This window comes from Varroa destructor, unplaced genomic scaffold (genome assembly GCF_002443255.2).
Source record: "Varroa destructor unplaced genomic scaffold, Vdes_3.0 BEIS01000006.1, whole genome shotgun sequence".
NCBI classification, from domain to species: Eukaryota; Metazoa; Arthropoda; class Arachnida; order Mesostigmata; family Varroidae; genus Varroa; species Varroa destructor.
Window position 1 is genome coordinate 10,608,227 of NW_019211459.1, and position 13,655 is coordinate 10,621,881.

The window sequence follows — 13,655 nt, forward strand, 5'->3', positions numbered from 1 at the left end:
ACTAGACTCTATTCATCAGTTTACATCTGAGTAATATGCTGAGTCATACGGCGCGATGATATACATTGTTTAGATGTTTTTGAAGCTCTCTTATGTATGCTTATACGATACAATTTAACTATAAATACCTTTACTGAACTGGATTTGTCATAGAATGGCACAGGATTTAAAACATCTCTGTCTGTAGACAAAAATTTAAAAGGGATAGTCTATTTTCTTTCTAATCGTATAAAAGTATAACATAAATCTCCTCGAGGCAGGATAGCGGGCAGCGCTGTTAAAGCCGAAAGATCCATGATAACTTTAGGACCTATTGTTAAATGTGAGATTATTCTCCTGAATGGTTCTTGGGCTAAAACATTCGTGATATATATATTGGAGCTATAAAACCATTTCAGATCTTAGTTAGTCTTCCCATCGTTATAGAGCCCTTTTTTGCCTGAAATAGTAATGAGTTTATGCTGACTTCATCGGGCGATTGAAGAAAAACGGTGGAGACAGCACACGCAGGCAACGGCAAAAGTAAGCGCGCCGCGATGTAACCCTTGCGGACTAGAAATTATACTAGTTTAAAGCTAACAAATTTATAAACATGCTTACGTTTGGCTTTCGGCTAAAGCTGTAAAAACATTTACATACAAAACGGCTGTGACAATAGAGTCTTTTGTCGAATTCGTTACATTCGACTTTTTTCTATTTACTACACTAGAAAAATTGTAGCAGGGTAGAATCATCTTAAACCAGCCTGAACGAAGTACACCATTAAATAATCAATGCGACACAGCAATGTAAGGACGAGGTACTAAAGACTTACTGCACAGACGCGCTTATATAGAAATCTACAAGCGTGTATTAATCGGCATAGTTTACTATAACCCAATTCGTCCATCCATGTCACGTTCTTTAGTTACTCCTTATCTTTGGAATTTCTCACCATCGCCCTTATTAAGGCTTGCTTCAGCTTACTTATCAATCTCCACTGATGATTTTTTTTAATAATATACTTGTACACTGACATTATCTACGCTTACTTAGTAATTCGTCTGACTCAGAATCTGCCAAAGTCCATTTGTTTATTGGTTTGTATGCTTGTATTGCTTTTGCTCCATTGTCTCCCAGTGCTACCCATATATTATAACACGTGCGATAGAAGTCCTTTGCCCCACATTATGGCCTTATCCGGCAACGATTCCTAGTTCCGTTGTCCAACTTCGCCATCACATGCCTGTCCCTTTGCGTATTCTCCTAAGACCCTTCTATAGCTAAACATTCCGTTGTTTTTTCTTTTTTTTTTTTTGAATTTTCGCCTAGCTCCTTCCTTTGGCCGTCGTCAAGCCGCAGCTTTTTAAACTCAAAAAATTTTAACAATCAACCAGCGCTGTCATTGTACTGTATCCTTTACACCGTTACTACTACAGGGCAGCGGTTTAGGTGTCTTTCATTCTTTAGCTTTGTTTAGCTATATTTCGTCATTCTTCACTCGATGAATGGCGGTTAAGGAGAAAAGGAATACAAAGCTGCATCAGCGTCAAGGAAACGCCTCTGCCTTTTGAATTGATTGTGTCAGACTGCCGTCGCTCTAGAGTTACAGCAGCAGCAAAAGCAGCCGTTGTGCGACGATTTCTTCGTTGGGACAAAGTGCTTGCCCTGGGTGCCCTATTCTTTAAGTTTTCTTTTGCTTTTGCCTCTTTTTCTCTTAGCCATGTTTTTGCTTCACCGGTCAACTGGCAAACTGGCTGGTGCTAGCTACCTGTATTGTTCCCGCCAGCAATCCACCAAAGTCCTGCAAGGGTGCGGCTTCGACGGCATCGGTCTGCCAGAACCGATCAGGAACAAGTTTCTCTTGCACCTGACGACTATCCTTACTACCCGCCTCTTATAGAAGAGGAATGTAGTCGGAGAAGGTTAGCACAGCAGACCATAGGCTGGGATATTATGCGCGCGATGTTTCGCGGTACCGCTTCGGCGTCGCTCGGTACACGGCGGTAATTGTCCGGTTTTCTCATTTTTCCCGTCGCTTTCCCAACTCAGACCTTTCCGCCACAGCAAAACCATTAAGAGACTTTTGCTCACTCTAACTGTTTCTAACAGTTTCAAGGATCTCGTTGGCCAGATCTGCACATTTGCAGATCCAGCTAGTGATTTGCCGTCCACCTATCTAACCCTCTATCTTTTCCATGCTTTTAAATATTGAGCCGTCGCTGTGAAATGCGCGCCTATTTGGAATCAAAAGCAAGGTAGACAACAGCAGAAATACTGTAAGGTGGTCCTTAGTGTCCGTCGCTCGAAACGGTGTTGCAGCTTTTTGGGCTTTGATAAGAACTGTGTTTGGCTCGGCGATTAAATTGCTCTAAATCGCTGTTCGGAAGGGGACGCATAATAGAATGATCACACTCTCGTATTAGGGCTTCTGTTGTCTCCCATTTCCTCCAGGCTGCTCTGAGGTACAGGCAGCAATAGCTGATACGTGCCGCTTTGACCGGTGTTTCTTCACTGGTCCTGGATGTGCTAGAAGCCCTGCCTAGTTACACCTTTAGCTCCCTTGCTGCCTGTTTGCCTAAAACAAAACTCTAACGTCTTGGCTTGGTTCCAATCCTTTCCTTGATGGAAGGGTCACTTATTATATATTGTGGTTATTCTGAAGTATTGTTTTAAGCTTACCAACCTTTGTTCATCTATAGTTTTCGCGCCTCCTTTTTAAATAAGGAACCCATAGAGGGAATTTTTATTGTGTCGATGCAGCTCCTAAACTACCCTTACCTCAGATTATGGAGATCGTTAGCGCAGTCAAGTTACCCTATCAAACAGAGAACTTACTTAGAGAAGTACTGGTTTGGCAGGCTGAAGAGTTATGGTGGATGTGTAAAATTCTTAGCTTGTTATACTACTTGATCACAGGCTCACACTGTGGCTTTCAAAGAGCTTTTCTCTAATAAATTCGAACTATTGAAGGCAAGGCTGGCGGGAAGTTATTAACCTTCGTTTCTCGTAAGTTTTAGTTAAACATCGAAGCAGATGCAGGATACAAACTAGGCCTACGATATTTGGATTAATTGGATTCGGAGGCGCTTTCTGCACGCGATACATGCATTGTTAGCTTCATATTTGCTGATACTTTGTTAATGCGCACATGCATAAAACACCGTATTGTGATGTTTCTCTTAATAATAGCAAGTATTGAAAAAAATCACAATTGTATATAGATATAATTTCGTTGATTTTCGGCATCTCTGTTTTGGCAAACTAGATAATGGTAAAAATGGGTCACGGGTTATTCTTTTGTTCATAGCCTTTACGCTGGCTTATAACCTATGTTTATAATTTCGCAAAGTTACGAAGTTTTTTAACGAATAGAAAATTGGATCAGTTGACGTTATCCGCGCCTACAATACGTGATAAAACAGCGACCCTCCAGACAGTTGAAATAATAGACCTACTTTTTATACACTCGTTGGCTAGCGATTGTTTTCTGGCAATCAATTGCGCAATCACGGATAATGGTTTTTCATTACCTTTAGTTGGGCAGTGTACGACAAATGCCGCACAACGCTTATTTTATGGCACACGTAGCACAATAGGTGTATCCTACCAATATAAACCCCTTAAACTTGTCGGTACCAGGTCTTCAAGTGTACAGCTGAATAAACGGATCACAATTGTGCGATAAATAGTAGATCCCTTTACACGCTGTAGGCATTCATTCCGTTTTTATGTTGACAAAAACAGGACAAACGATACTGGACTTGACACTGACATAATGGCATAGCAGTAAGAATCTATTATGTTATATAATATATATGAATTCCCACATAAACCTGCTGCCAGCTGGCGTTTTCTATTGGACAGTGTTAAAGTATCGTAACCGAGTGATCGATATAACATAAACAACGTTGTTGTTCGATTGGTACGTGAGGACCCATGGTTGCATACAAAATTCGATATGAGAGGGATTTCTTTCCTGCTTTCCATCTCTCGACCTGCCTTTCTCTATACATCTTACCTCCTTCATATTTCCAACAGGGCTCTGATCCCCCCATAATTCCCAATGGGTAGACTCCCCTAGTGCCAGGTTTCCTTATTGGTCAAAGCCATCATGCCAAGCTGCCGGCATCAGAAATAATCTATTCGGTCTTTGGTGTTGCTTTGGGCTGCTGGAGCTTCTTAATGTGCCTTCGCTAGCACCACGTTGCGCTTCCCTTGCTCGATTTCATTTACTGGCCAACCGACCCAACTGTCGGGGGACTGACTCAGCGAAGTTGAAATATGAGTTGTAATATAACGTCATCAGCCACTACGCTGAAAAAGGGGGAGAGACAAGACCTCCAACGTCGAGCAGATGGACGGAATATGTTAGATTTAACGGAAGGCAGCATCGACAAAACAACGTCTTGCAACTTCACCCCTTCATTCCTGATTGCCCCGAGCTTCCTCAATCTTGGCCTCGTTCCGTCGACTACCCTGGACTTCCGAGATCCAGCGACGGACAACCGAAGGCCATCGCCGCTTCGACTACCCGAAATGGTCCTACAAAGCCAGCCGGAGCAGACGAGCAGGCCAAGCTTGCAAAGGACGTGAGGCAAGCAACGCACTATCGACGAGGAGCTATCAGAATTGCATGGCCAAAGTATTAGGAAAGATCGTTTACGCTAACACCAACAATAGCGGCAAAGGCAGCGACATCTGCTGCGGAACAACTGCAGGGGAAACCAGCTTTGGCGGGGACGAGAGATACTGTCAGGACGAGGAAAAAGAGCCAATGGCAGCAAACCCGTTGAATGGAAAAATAAACCCAGACATGGCCGAAGCATTGCAAATCCCAAATGCAGCGAAACAATGTTTCGAGCTAACGGCCAAAGCAGGAAGATGGTGGCGACAAAAGCCTTTAAAACGGCAGGCAAAGACCGCTTAACCCAAACGTCTGTTCGTTACACTCGATGCCGCATTGAACCCTTTTCAGTGCTGCCTTATTTAGCCGAAAGCGAATAACGATAAAGCGGGGGCAGCAATGATGGGTACACAGATAAGGAGGTTTCGTACATCCGTGTCTTCGGGATGTTGTCGAAAGGCTCAAGAGGAACAAAGCTTTAAGGGAATGTTAAATCTGAGTGTGGGAGGACGGCGGTTGGGCCGGCAGAAATGTGACATCAAGCCAGGCCTTCGAAGCTGTTTGCTACGCGACAGTGGATTTGCTTCGATGTTCCACAACGACCGGCGTTTATCCGCCGGTCGCTCGTTGAATTGAAGAAGGCGGCTTTGTAATGGGCAGTTCCATCATTCAAAACAAGCGAAGAGGAGAAGGCAATCATAAATTTTTGGAACGTCAATTAACGGGCCACGTAATGTCTGGTGGTCGACGCTTAAACGAAACCTAATACGCTAGGTGACATGCTAACGTCACTCGATCATCTAGCTGCTCCCTGTGTAGGTTTGTCTGAGAGGCCTACTTGGCAAGTGATATCTCTTAGTAGTTATAAAAGGACAGGCAAAGAATGAGAGATCCTATTCTAAAGCGGACCTTAAAGTAATGACCACCAGACGCGACCTATGCCTAATTATCGTCCATTTTCTATAGTTGCCTGTATGTAGGGTTTGTTTTCTGAAAAAAAGGTCAGCATTTTTTGGTAAACACGTAAGTAATTCTGAAATCGAAGCAAGCCTATACTTAACGCTGCCCTATTTTGCACAGTAAGAAACCTCTCCAGTTACTCTTTTAATTAGGTGCTCAATCTAACTAACGCAATATGCCTTTTTGCCACGTACCAACTAGCTAGCCCACCATTCCGCTCCTTTTCGTAAATAGTTCCTTCCTTTGGCGTACTACAGAGCTTATAATAGTATGTGAGTGCAATGGGTCCAAAAGCATATCTATGACGAAGTAAGAAGGAAGAAAACCAACGAGAGAAACTTATTATTAGCGCGGACTTCTAGCTTTGCCATGTTTACCTCGCCCACAGGTTTTCACTCAAGCTCTTGACGGCCTTTTCCAATGGAACAACTTGATATCTGCGGCATCCCTAACGTTCCATTTGCATTCCCACATAACAACGTACCTAAGGGGGCGTTTCGTCGTCGCACAGTAATGACTGCGCATGTGTGAGCGTTTCACGGGCGGGAAAATTTGTTCTCGCGCAACATTCTGCTCGCATATGAAGATTCCAGTGTGGATTGTTCAAGCCAAGCCCGGGACTACAGCCAAGGGAACGGTGCTAGCGGTAGTCATGGGTAGAGCAACAGTCTCATCATAAAGAAATATTACTCGCACCAGCCGAGCGCGCTCCATGCCGCCACCAACGCGATGATATGGTCTATACTTAGACTTGGCGTATACTTTGACTAGACACCTGCATGCAATTTAAATATGTATTCACTTAAAGCAAACCTGCAGGTGGCAGTCCATTTGGTAATTTGTAGCTATCTGTCCTGATAGATATTGCCTACTGATACGCACTACAATCCACAACGTTGCAGAGCGCAGAATGTATCGGGTTTTGCAACGAATGTAATCAAAGCGATGCCACAAATGGCGGACAAATCCACAATGGGCTCTCTAATGCTTTGAAGGAAAGCGCCGCTAGTTAAGTGTGACAGGAAGTGAGACCATACGAGGACTTGCGATCTCGTTTTCATTGTACCGCAGTAACAGAGTAAGGATAATGAAACGTTCGGAAAAAAACAACGCCCGGCAGTAAAATTAAGTAGAATTTTTGTTCTTGAAATATTCAAGACCCATTTCAATCATTGGTGACATTCATTGCCTAAAGCTACTTCATAGACGTGTGTTTAAGGTTAATCAAAAACACGAGCATTATTTCAACAATTCTCTCGTACTGCTAAATCAATATTATTCTAATAATTCAACAAAGATGAACCCAACTTAGTACCACCATGTGTAGCGGATAGTTATTGGTTGCTCTTCTATAGACGATTCTTTCGGGATTTCTTTCTCTCTCCGTTTTTCCCCTCCCTTACTTGCGGCTTGTAAGGACAAGGTCCTCAAAGCATTACCGATTGTCTACATGCTTTCGTCCCTTTTTCGACCCCAACTCTACGGAATGAGTTTCCATGGTTTCCGCTACCGGTCCTTTTCCCTCGACTCAGCGTGGCCGCCATCGAAAACATGATGGGAAGCGACCTGACCAAGTGAGATACAACGCGATCCGGAGAAGGAGCGGCTGTGAATCAGGAGGCTTGCTGCATTGATGATGCTGTCGATAGCTACTAGTCGCCGCTGGGGAAGTATGGTTCTTCAGGGCTGCCTTTTTGTCCGCGCCACAATGACGCCATCAGAGAGGTCTGCAACACCCTGGAAGAACTATTGGGCTCGCCATGAAGCAGGGGTGGCAAAAGGAGTACATCATGTGAAGAAAGCGAGCTGCTATCGAGAAACTGGGAAAGAAGTCGTTTCAATTGTGCCTTCAGCGGGGAGCAGAATCGAGGTGACTGTCATCCATTTTACGACGGTTCAAATTTTTAGCAACAAGACGTTTTCGTTGGACAGCGGCGCCTAAGGTAGCAATGTCAGTCCCGCGAAGTCTCGTGGCTAACAAACGAATGCGCGAACTGCGAATCGACCACGGCCCCACATTGGGGACAATAAGAAGAAAAGTGTGAAGGCTACAACAGAGAAACAGAACCCCAGCAGTTGCGTCTTCACCTCTCGTAAGACGAGATTTAATACTTACCTGAAACTTGTCCAGTAACGACATGACGAGAGCTATGCCAGTGAAAACGAGTCCGAGAAAGACGGAAACAACAAATAGCGATACGAGTGGTGATAGTGAAATGCTAAAGGTGGGTGGACTCCGCACCACTCGACCCGATGGACAAGCCGATGAACTGCACATTACGAAGCCCTGCAACGTGCACACAGGAGAAACCGACAGACAGCAAAGGTCTATTTAGTATATGCTCGTATGCACAGTAATGCGACAGCGAGACTACTGCGATGCAGATACACGGGGTTCATGGTGACACGATTTGTCACAATGATCGTGACGAAAGTATAATTGAAACCTATGTATTTAACCAACGGCTAAGCCACACATAGTTACACTTTCGCTAAATTTATCGTCGTTTAATAATAATAATAATAAGGGATAGTAACCTAAATGATAGCGTTTGCCAACCAGACGGTGGTTTTTACGCGATCAAGATGTAAACCTGTTATGTGAAACATGTAGGCAAAATCCATATTAGCATGAGTAGCAGCAAAATGCAGCAGCAAAAAGGAATACTATTAAAAATAACTTTTCGACGAACAAAACGCCTCAACTTGTTGCATTCGTTTGATGCAAACGCTAGTTCCAACTAAATACAGCACTCATTCATCATTTTCGATCTGTTTCAGTCTACGCGTATTTGTCGAATCCCAAACCTATGGAAAATTGTCTAGTGTCTTTGCTTTTTGCCTACCTTGCTAACTCTTCCTGCCTCTACGTTGACGTCATTGAAATACTCGGAGTGCACCGTGTGACTGTGTGGACGTTCGTATGTTTGTACGTCCGCCGTACACGCGACCATGAACAAAAGCGACACGGTTCCGATGACACGGGAACAATTCGCTAACGCGTAGAACATTCGCAGAAATCGGCGCTCGACTCCGGTTCGAGCACCGTCCGTCAGGGCGCTCACCCTGCACGTGCAAACAGACCAAAAAGAGTGAATTACACACCAATTGCTAATACAAAAAAACGGAGACAGTGACAAAATTCAATGTTAGGTGTGGGCCTAAAACGATGAGCAAGCACGCCTTACGTACTGCACAGTTCGATGCTGCCGTGAATATATAGAATCTGACCACCTACTACGGATCGAATATTAGTACTGGAAATTATTAGAACACGATAGAATATTGGTAGGTTGTTCTTAAATGTCGGTAGCTATTGCTTTATGCGAGTCCTATAGGAATACAGAACAGCGAATCTTTCACAATTGAATTTTTATCCAGGACACTCAAAGGTTTATCTAAATAGGACTCGAATGTCTCGATAACTAAAATGTAAATGCTAAAATTAGAAATTAGGACGAAAGAAAAAATGAGAAACACTGTTTGCTTGCTTGACCTCACCATAAACCAATTTGCTTAAAAAGTGCGGTCGCAAAACAGCAGGTTGTTAGGCGCGCATTGTCAACAGGCATTGTTTACAGGTAGATAGAGTTCATTTCAATGAGCTTCACCCAGGGAAAGGTAAGGCCACCTTGAAGATACTCTACAATGATACAATGGTGTGAGTTTAAAATACATAGAGTATAGTAGTTTAAAGTGACGACGGGTTTCCCTAACCAGAGTCTAACCAATCAAGTAAACTAACGCGATATGCCGTTAGAAGACTCAAAAGTAACATGCTTACTCGGAACTTATAATGCGCTTTTGTTTATTTCTGTATGATGCAACTGCCTTCGAAACGTTGGCAGTCACTGCTTGTCGAGCTGCGATACTGGGCTGCGAAGTCTTGAATCTCATTTCCACTGGTGAGTAACACATATATGCAATATACATACGCAGGATGGTAAACTTGCAGAGGGGATGTTTTTAACTGGTCGTTGAAGGTCTGGGCTAACGCGTTCATCCAGAACGGGTATTATTAAGGAAAAGCTCATTCAAAGGGGGATGTAAATAAATTTGCAGCTCTGGCGGGCAATATGGCGTTGTTTTTGTAATACGAGAGAATCAACTACGAGCGAACTTCTTCGACACGTGGGCCGAACCACCGCCGAAATTATCAACTTCTATGGTTACTCCATATCGATAGTGCACTGCATCGCGAACATGTATACAGCCGTAGAAATAGCACAAGCAGGCTTTAGGCCAGCGCGGACTTCACAATTCACCTACACCTTGCAAAAATATATTCTTGGATTATTTTCCTTTTGCCCAGGTCGCTCAAGAGCAATGTCGTGTGAGTACGCCTACCAGGCTTATTGATTGTTCAGAAAAACCTCGGCTGCGCGTTATATGTGATGACAGCCAGTTATATGCTTTTCGAAAGCGATAGAACCAGGAAATTGGATTGGTGTCGCTTATACCTCGTTTCCCTCAAGGATGAAACAGCAAATCGTCTTTGATTCTTCTTTGACGGAGAAATGTTCGTCACCAATGCAAAAATCAACCTGCCGGTGACACGGTCAAAATTTAGAGGATGCGCCTATCGTGAGTGAAAATAAATTTCCGGCCGAACGTCGTGTTTCGCGTGTGGTATCACACAGAAAAAGTGCGCCACGTCATTATGCTTTTTTCACGAACGCGAACGCATCGTTGAAGAAGTTAGCCGGTATGTTCTACGCACTGCTATACGACCGTAGAAAGCTGAAGCGTCAAATTAGGGTCATATCTCTCTCCAATAGGATAGTACGTCTGTTCATACTAACCGGTTTGTGCGAGACCGCGCGTCTTCAACTACGAGCATGTTCTGGAGTAAGCTAATACAGTCGTCGTACAGTGCAGATTTAGGCCCGTTCGAGTACGATGGATCGAACCCGATTGAACGGAGGTCCAACAACGTGGTCTAGTTCACTTGTGCTTTCAAGCCCTTCACATATTTGGAACAAGAATTTTTAAACTAGCCTAAAAGTGGTTTAGTGGTAGGCCCCGAATCGGAGCTTTAATCGAATTGAATAGAAGTTGTATCGGATAGATAACACGAACGTTAGAATTAGCTTTTTGCATAAAATTCGTTCAAATATCTTTTTTGTCTAAAGAAAATCCCAGCTTGAACAGATCTTGTGTATATATGCACGCGTTACATGTGAGGAAGGTCAGCTACATGCTTTCCGAAAACAACTGGATTGGTATATGTATATATATTTGCCATACAAATATTGGTCTGCGGAACTATCCTGTTATGCTCTTTTCTCGTAATTACTGTTAAGGGAACCACACATGGAATGCCAACTGGTATACGCCTATAGATAACTTGATTAAAATAATCTTGAATTAAGCGTGCCAACGTGTCCATTTATATAAGTCAGCGCACTTTTCAATAAAAAATTAGAGTGTTACATGCGACTTGTGTATGCCGAATAAATAGCGTCCATCCACCGGCTAAGCGGCTTAATATAGGGCCAAAAGACTGCGTCTACCACTCCATCATCATTGACAGAATCAAGCAAATGGGCCTGCATGTTGCTGGCTTGTGATACTAAAGCTCACATAGGACTTCTGGCCAGACAAAACTAGTCTAGTATTGTCTGGTCAGACTCTCGCTTCTGCCTGAGGAGAACCGGCCAAGCTAGAAGGCGACGCACGAAGGCTCGCCTACCGTCACGCTAGCAGTAGTAGCCTTATCTTGCGATAGTGGTCGGTCTTTCCTGCTCCTAAAACAGCCGGACACGCACGGCTTTCTTCCGCCTGTACTGCTCGTACCATCACACGTATAAGGCAAACACGGTGTTGCTGCCACTACGGCAATGCCTAAGCCTACATCATCGGCGATGTCGGCAGCAAGCGGCTATGGGAACTACCATTTCTACGACACTTATATTTTGCGTTTCTTTGGTGAGGGTCGAATTGGCTGGGCTCGCCTATATCATACTGCCATGCCTCGGCGCTAATCTATCGCGGGGCTCTTGCTCTTCGTAGCGCCGGAGACGCTATGAGACGTAATGAATGGAAGGCAATGATATTGTCGCCACGGGCTACGCCCACGATTTGATCAAAGAGAGGCTCCCCCATCATCACCGCTCCAACGAATACCCGCTATTGTGTCGGTATAAGCAAAACGAAGGTCTTTGCTCGCAGAGGCTGTGGCTGCTAATGGTCCTGGGGCATCAGCCAAAATTGCTCCGCGTTGACGAATTTGCGAAATGAAATGGTTCAAGATCAACTCGAAACCCGACTGTCTATGTTATCATGCGATCTAATTGTGTCGCCTCAAGTTCTAGTTATCCATGACGCGACGTGAGGCTGCGCCCATATGTAGTTTGGCGACAACTGCAACAGCAACAAGCGGCGAAGGGAACATGGGCAGAAGCCATGGAATGCGGCGTTTCCATGGGACAAAAACGCACGCAAATTCCGGAAAAGTAAGCAAACGCAAGCCAGAGGAAATTCCTCCGTGATGATGAGTACCCCAAACCCCTTTTAATACTCTGGTTGTTACGGATTTGCCAGTATAAAGAAGGCCAGGTGTTAAGTGATACATGATTGAAGTATTTGTGTAAATTAAGTCGATAGCTACTGTAGAGAAAAATCGAACTTTACCTCAAAGAGAGAAAGGCCGGAAGAGAACTAGACGTTACCTAAGAACATGGTGTGAAGGCTTAGGGAAGGAGGAAATCATCTTGTAATTACCGTGTTACGCCTATACTATACATACTAATGAGTCCTTGGAAGTAGAATATCAAAGTTGAACATGTGACATGCCTACCCGCTATTAATGTGGCTTCTAACACCTGTATTTTTCATGTTTTTCTCCTTTCTCTGACTGAACTGTATTTATTGTCAATCAATCAATCAATTGGTCAATATTGGTGAACTGCTATACGTGTTATGGCTTTTGCGCGTAGTCGAAGCGCAACTCCACTGATTGTGGTTGTTTATCTAGAGCCATCTTAGGATGCTCCTTACAATTTTCACTACCTCCATTTTGCCACCTAACTTTTATGTGACAGAAAGGAAAGGCTAGTCTACTGTAGTGCCGAAAACGTCTTTCTTACGGAAACGCTCTTCTGCAAAAAAGACTTCCTTGCGCGTCCTTGGTGTGCTTGCCGAATATAAACCTTGATTTCGTTCCTGCCTATCTGCCTAGTAAGTTGACGATGTACCTAATCCAGTAGATTCACACTTATGAAGGTAACAATGATCGAAAAAGATTGGCGTGAATAGAATTTGACGCAATTTCATACGCAAGTAGCATTTCTTTAGACAAATCTCGTTATAATAGTTTCTCGACCTTCGATTGTTCTTTCAACCTAAGGGACGACAATGGTTAAGAAAAATCAAGACGTAGCTGCCTTCTGTAAATCAATTGGAAAGGTTCTTAGTCAGGACCGTCAATGCTATATGGAGCGTGGAACGCGTAAACGTTCGCCTAGCTTGTATCACTTAGGAAAAAAATTATTTGAAGTCCTCAGATCACTTCTGCTTGTTTGCTGATCTCTCTCGGAAACCAGTATAGATATGATCTAGAGAAATACGGTTCATGGAAAGAAACGGCAGTAAATGGTTTGAATGTTCCGCTTGATATCACGGTAAACTCATAATGTAGTAAACGGTCCAATCTGTCTAGAGTATAACTGTAATAGTTTTAACACTTAGCGTTCTTTCTTCAGATAAAGCGTTCTTCAATCAAGATAAAAACTCTTTGTAACGACAGTCCGTTTTCTTTGTCTATTTCGGCAAAATTTTAATATAGAGCTGAGAATGATTTTCCTGAAAATATGTCTAGCGATGGTCCAGAATTAGTTTTTCCTAGCTATAAGCATTTCTAGACTCGTCCTCAAAAACGTCTGTCCCTGAAAAAGCGTCTGATATAAACCCAAATAGGAATAACGTATCGGAAATTCTATAAACGGGAGTGCGCGAATTTCTCGATTGTTCGACATAGCCTTTGAGCTATTATGTTTTTCATCGACAAAACCTTTAAGGCTACTAACGGCCGCTGGGTGTATGGCCTTACAGAGTAACACATTATCTACTCTGAAGGGGTGTTTTTTTT

The 13,655-nt window shown here is 43.5% G+C and overlaps 1 protein-coding gene across 5 annotated transcripts in view; it reads right to left on the reverse strand.

The window, feature by feature from the left end:
- The window catches only part of LOC111252724 (N-acetylglucosamine transporter UNC93A-like), an 86,282-nt gene that overhangs the window by 32,332 nt on the left and 40,295 nt on the right, over positions 1–13,655 (reverse strand). For all 5 annotated transcript variants that reach the window (XM_022811047.2, XM_086992544.1, XM_086992545.1 and 2 more), the window contains 2 exons: positions 8,413–8,632; positions 7,683–7,853 (listed from right to left, as the gene is read on the reverse strand). In XM_022811047.2, the coding sequence (XP_022666782.1) occupies positions 7,683–7,853; positions 8,413–8,632 (391 nt within the window). The remainder of the gene's footprint in view (positions 1–7,682; positions 7,854–8,412; positions 8,633–13,655) is intronic.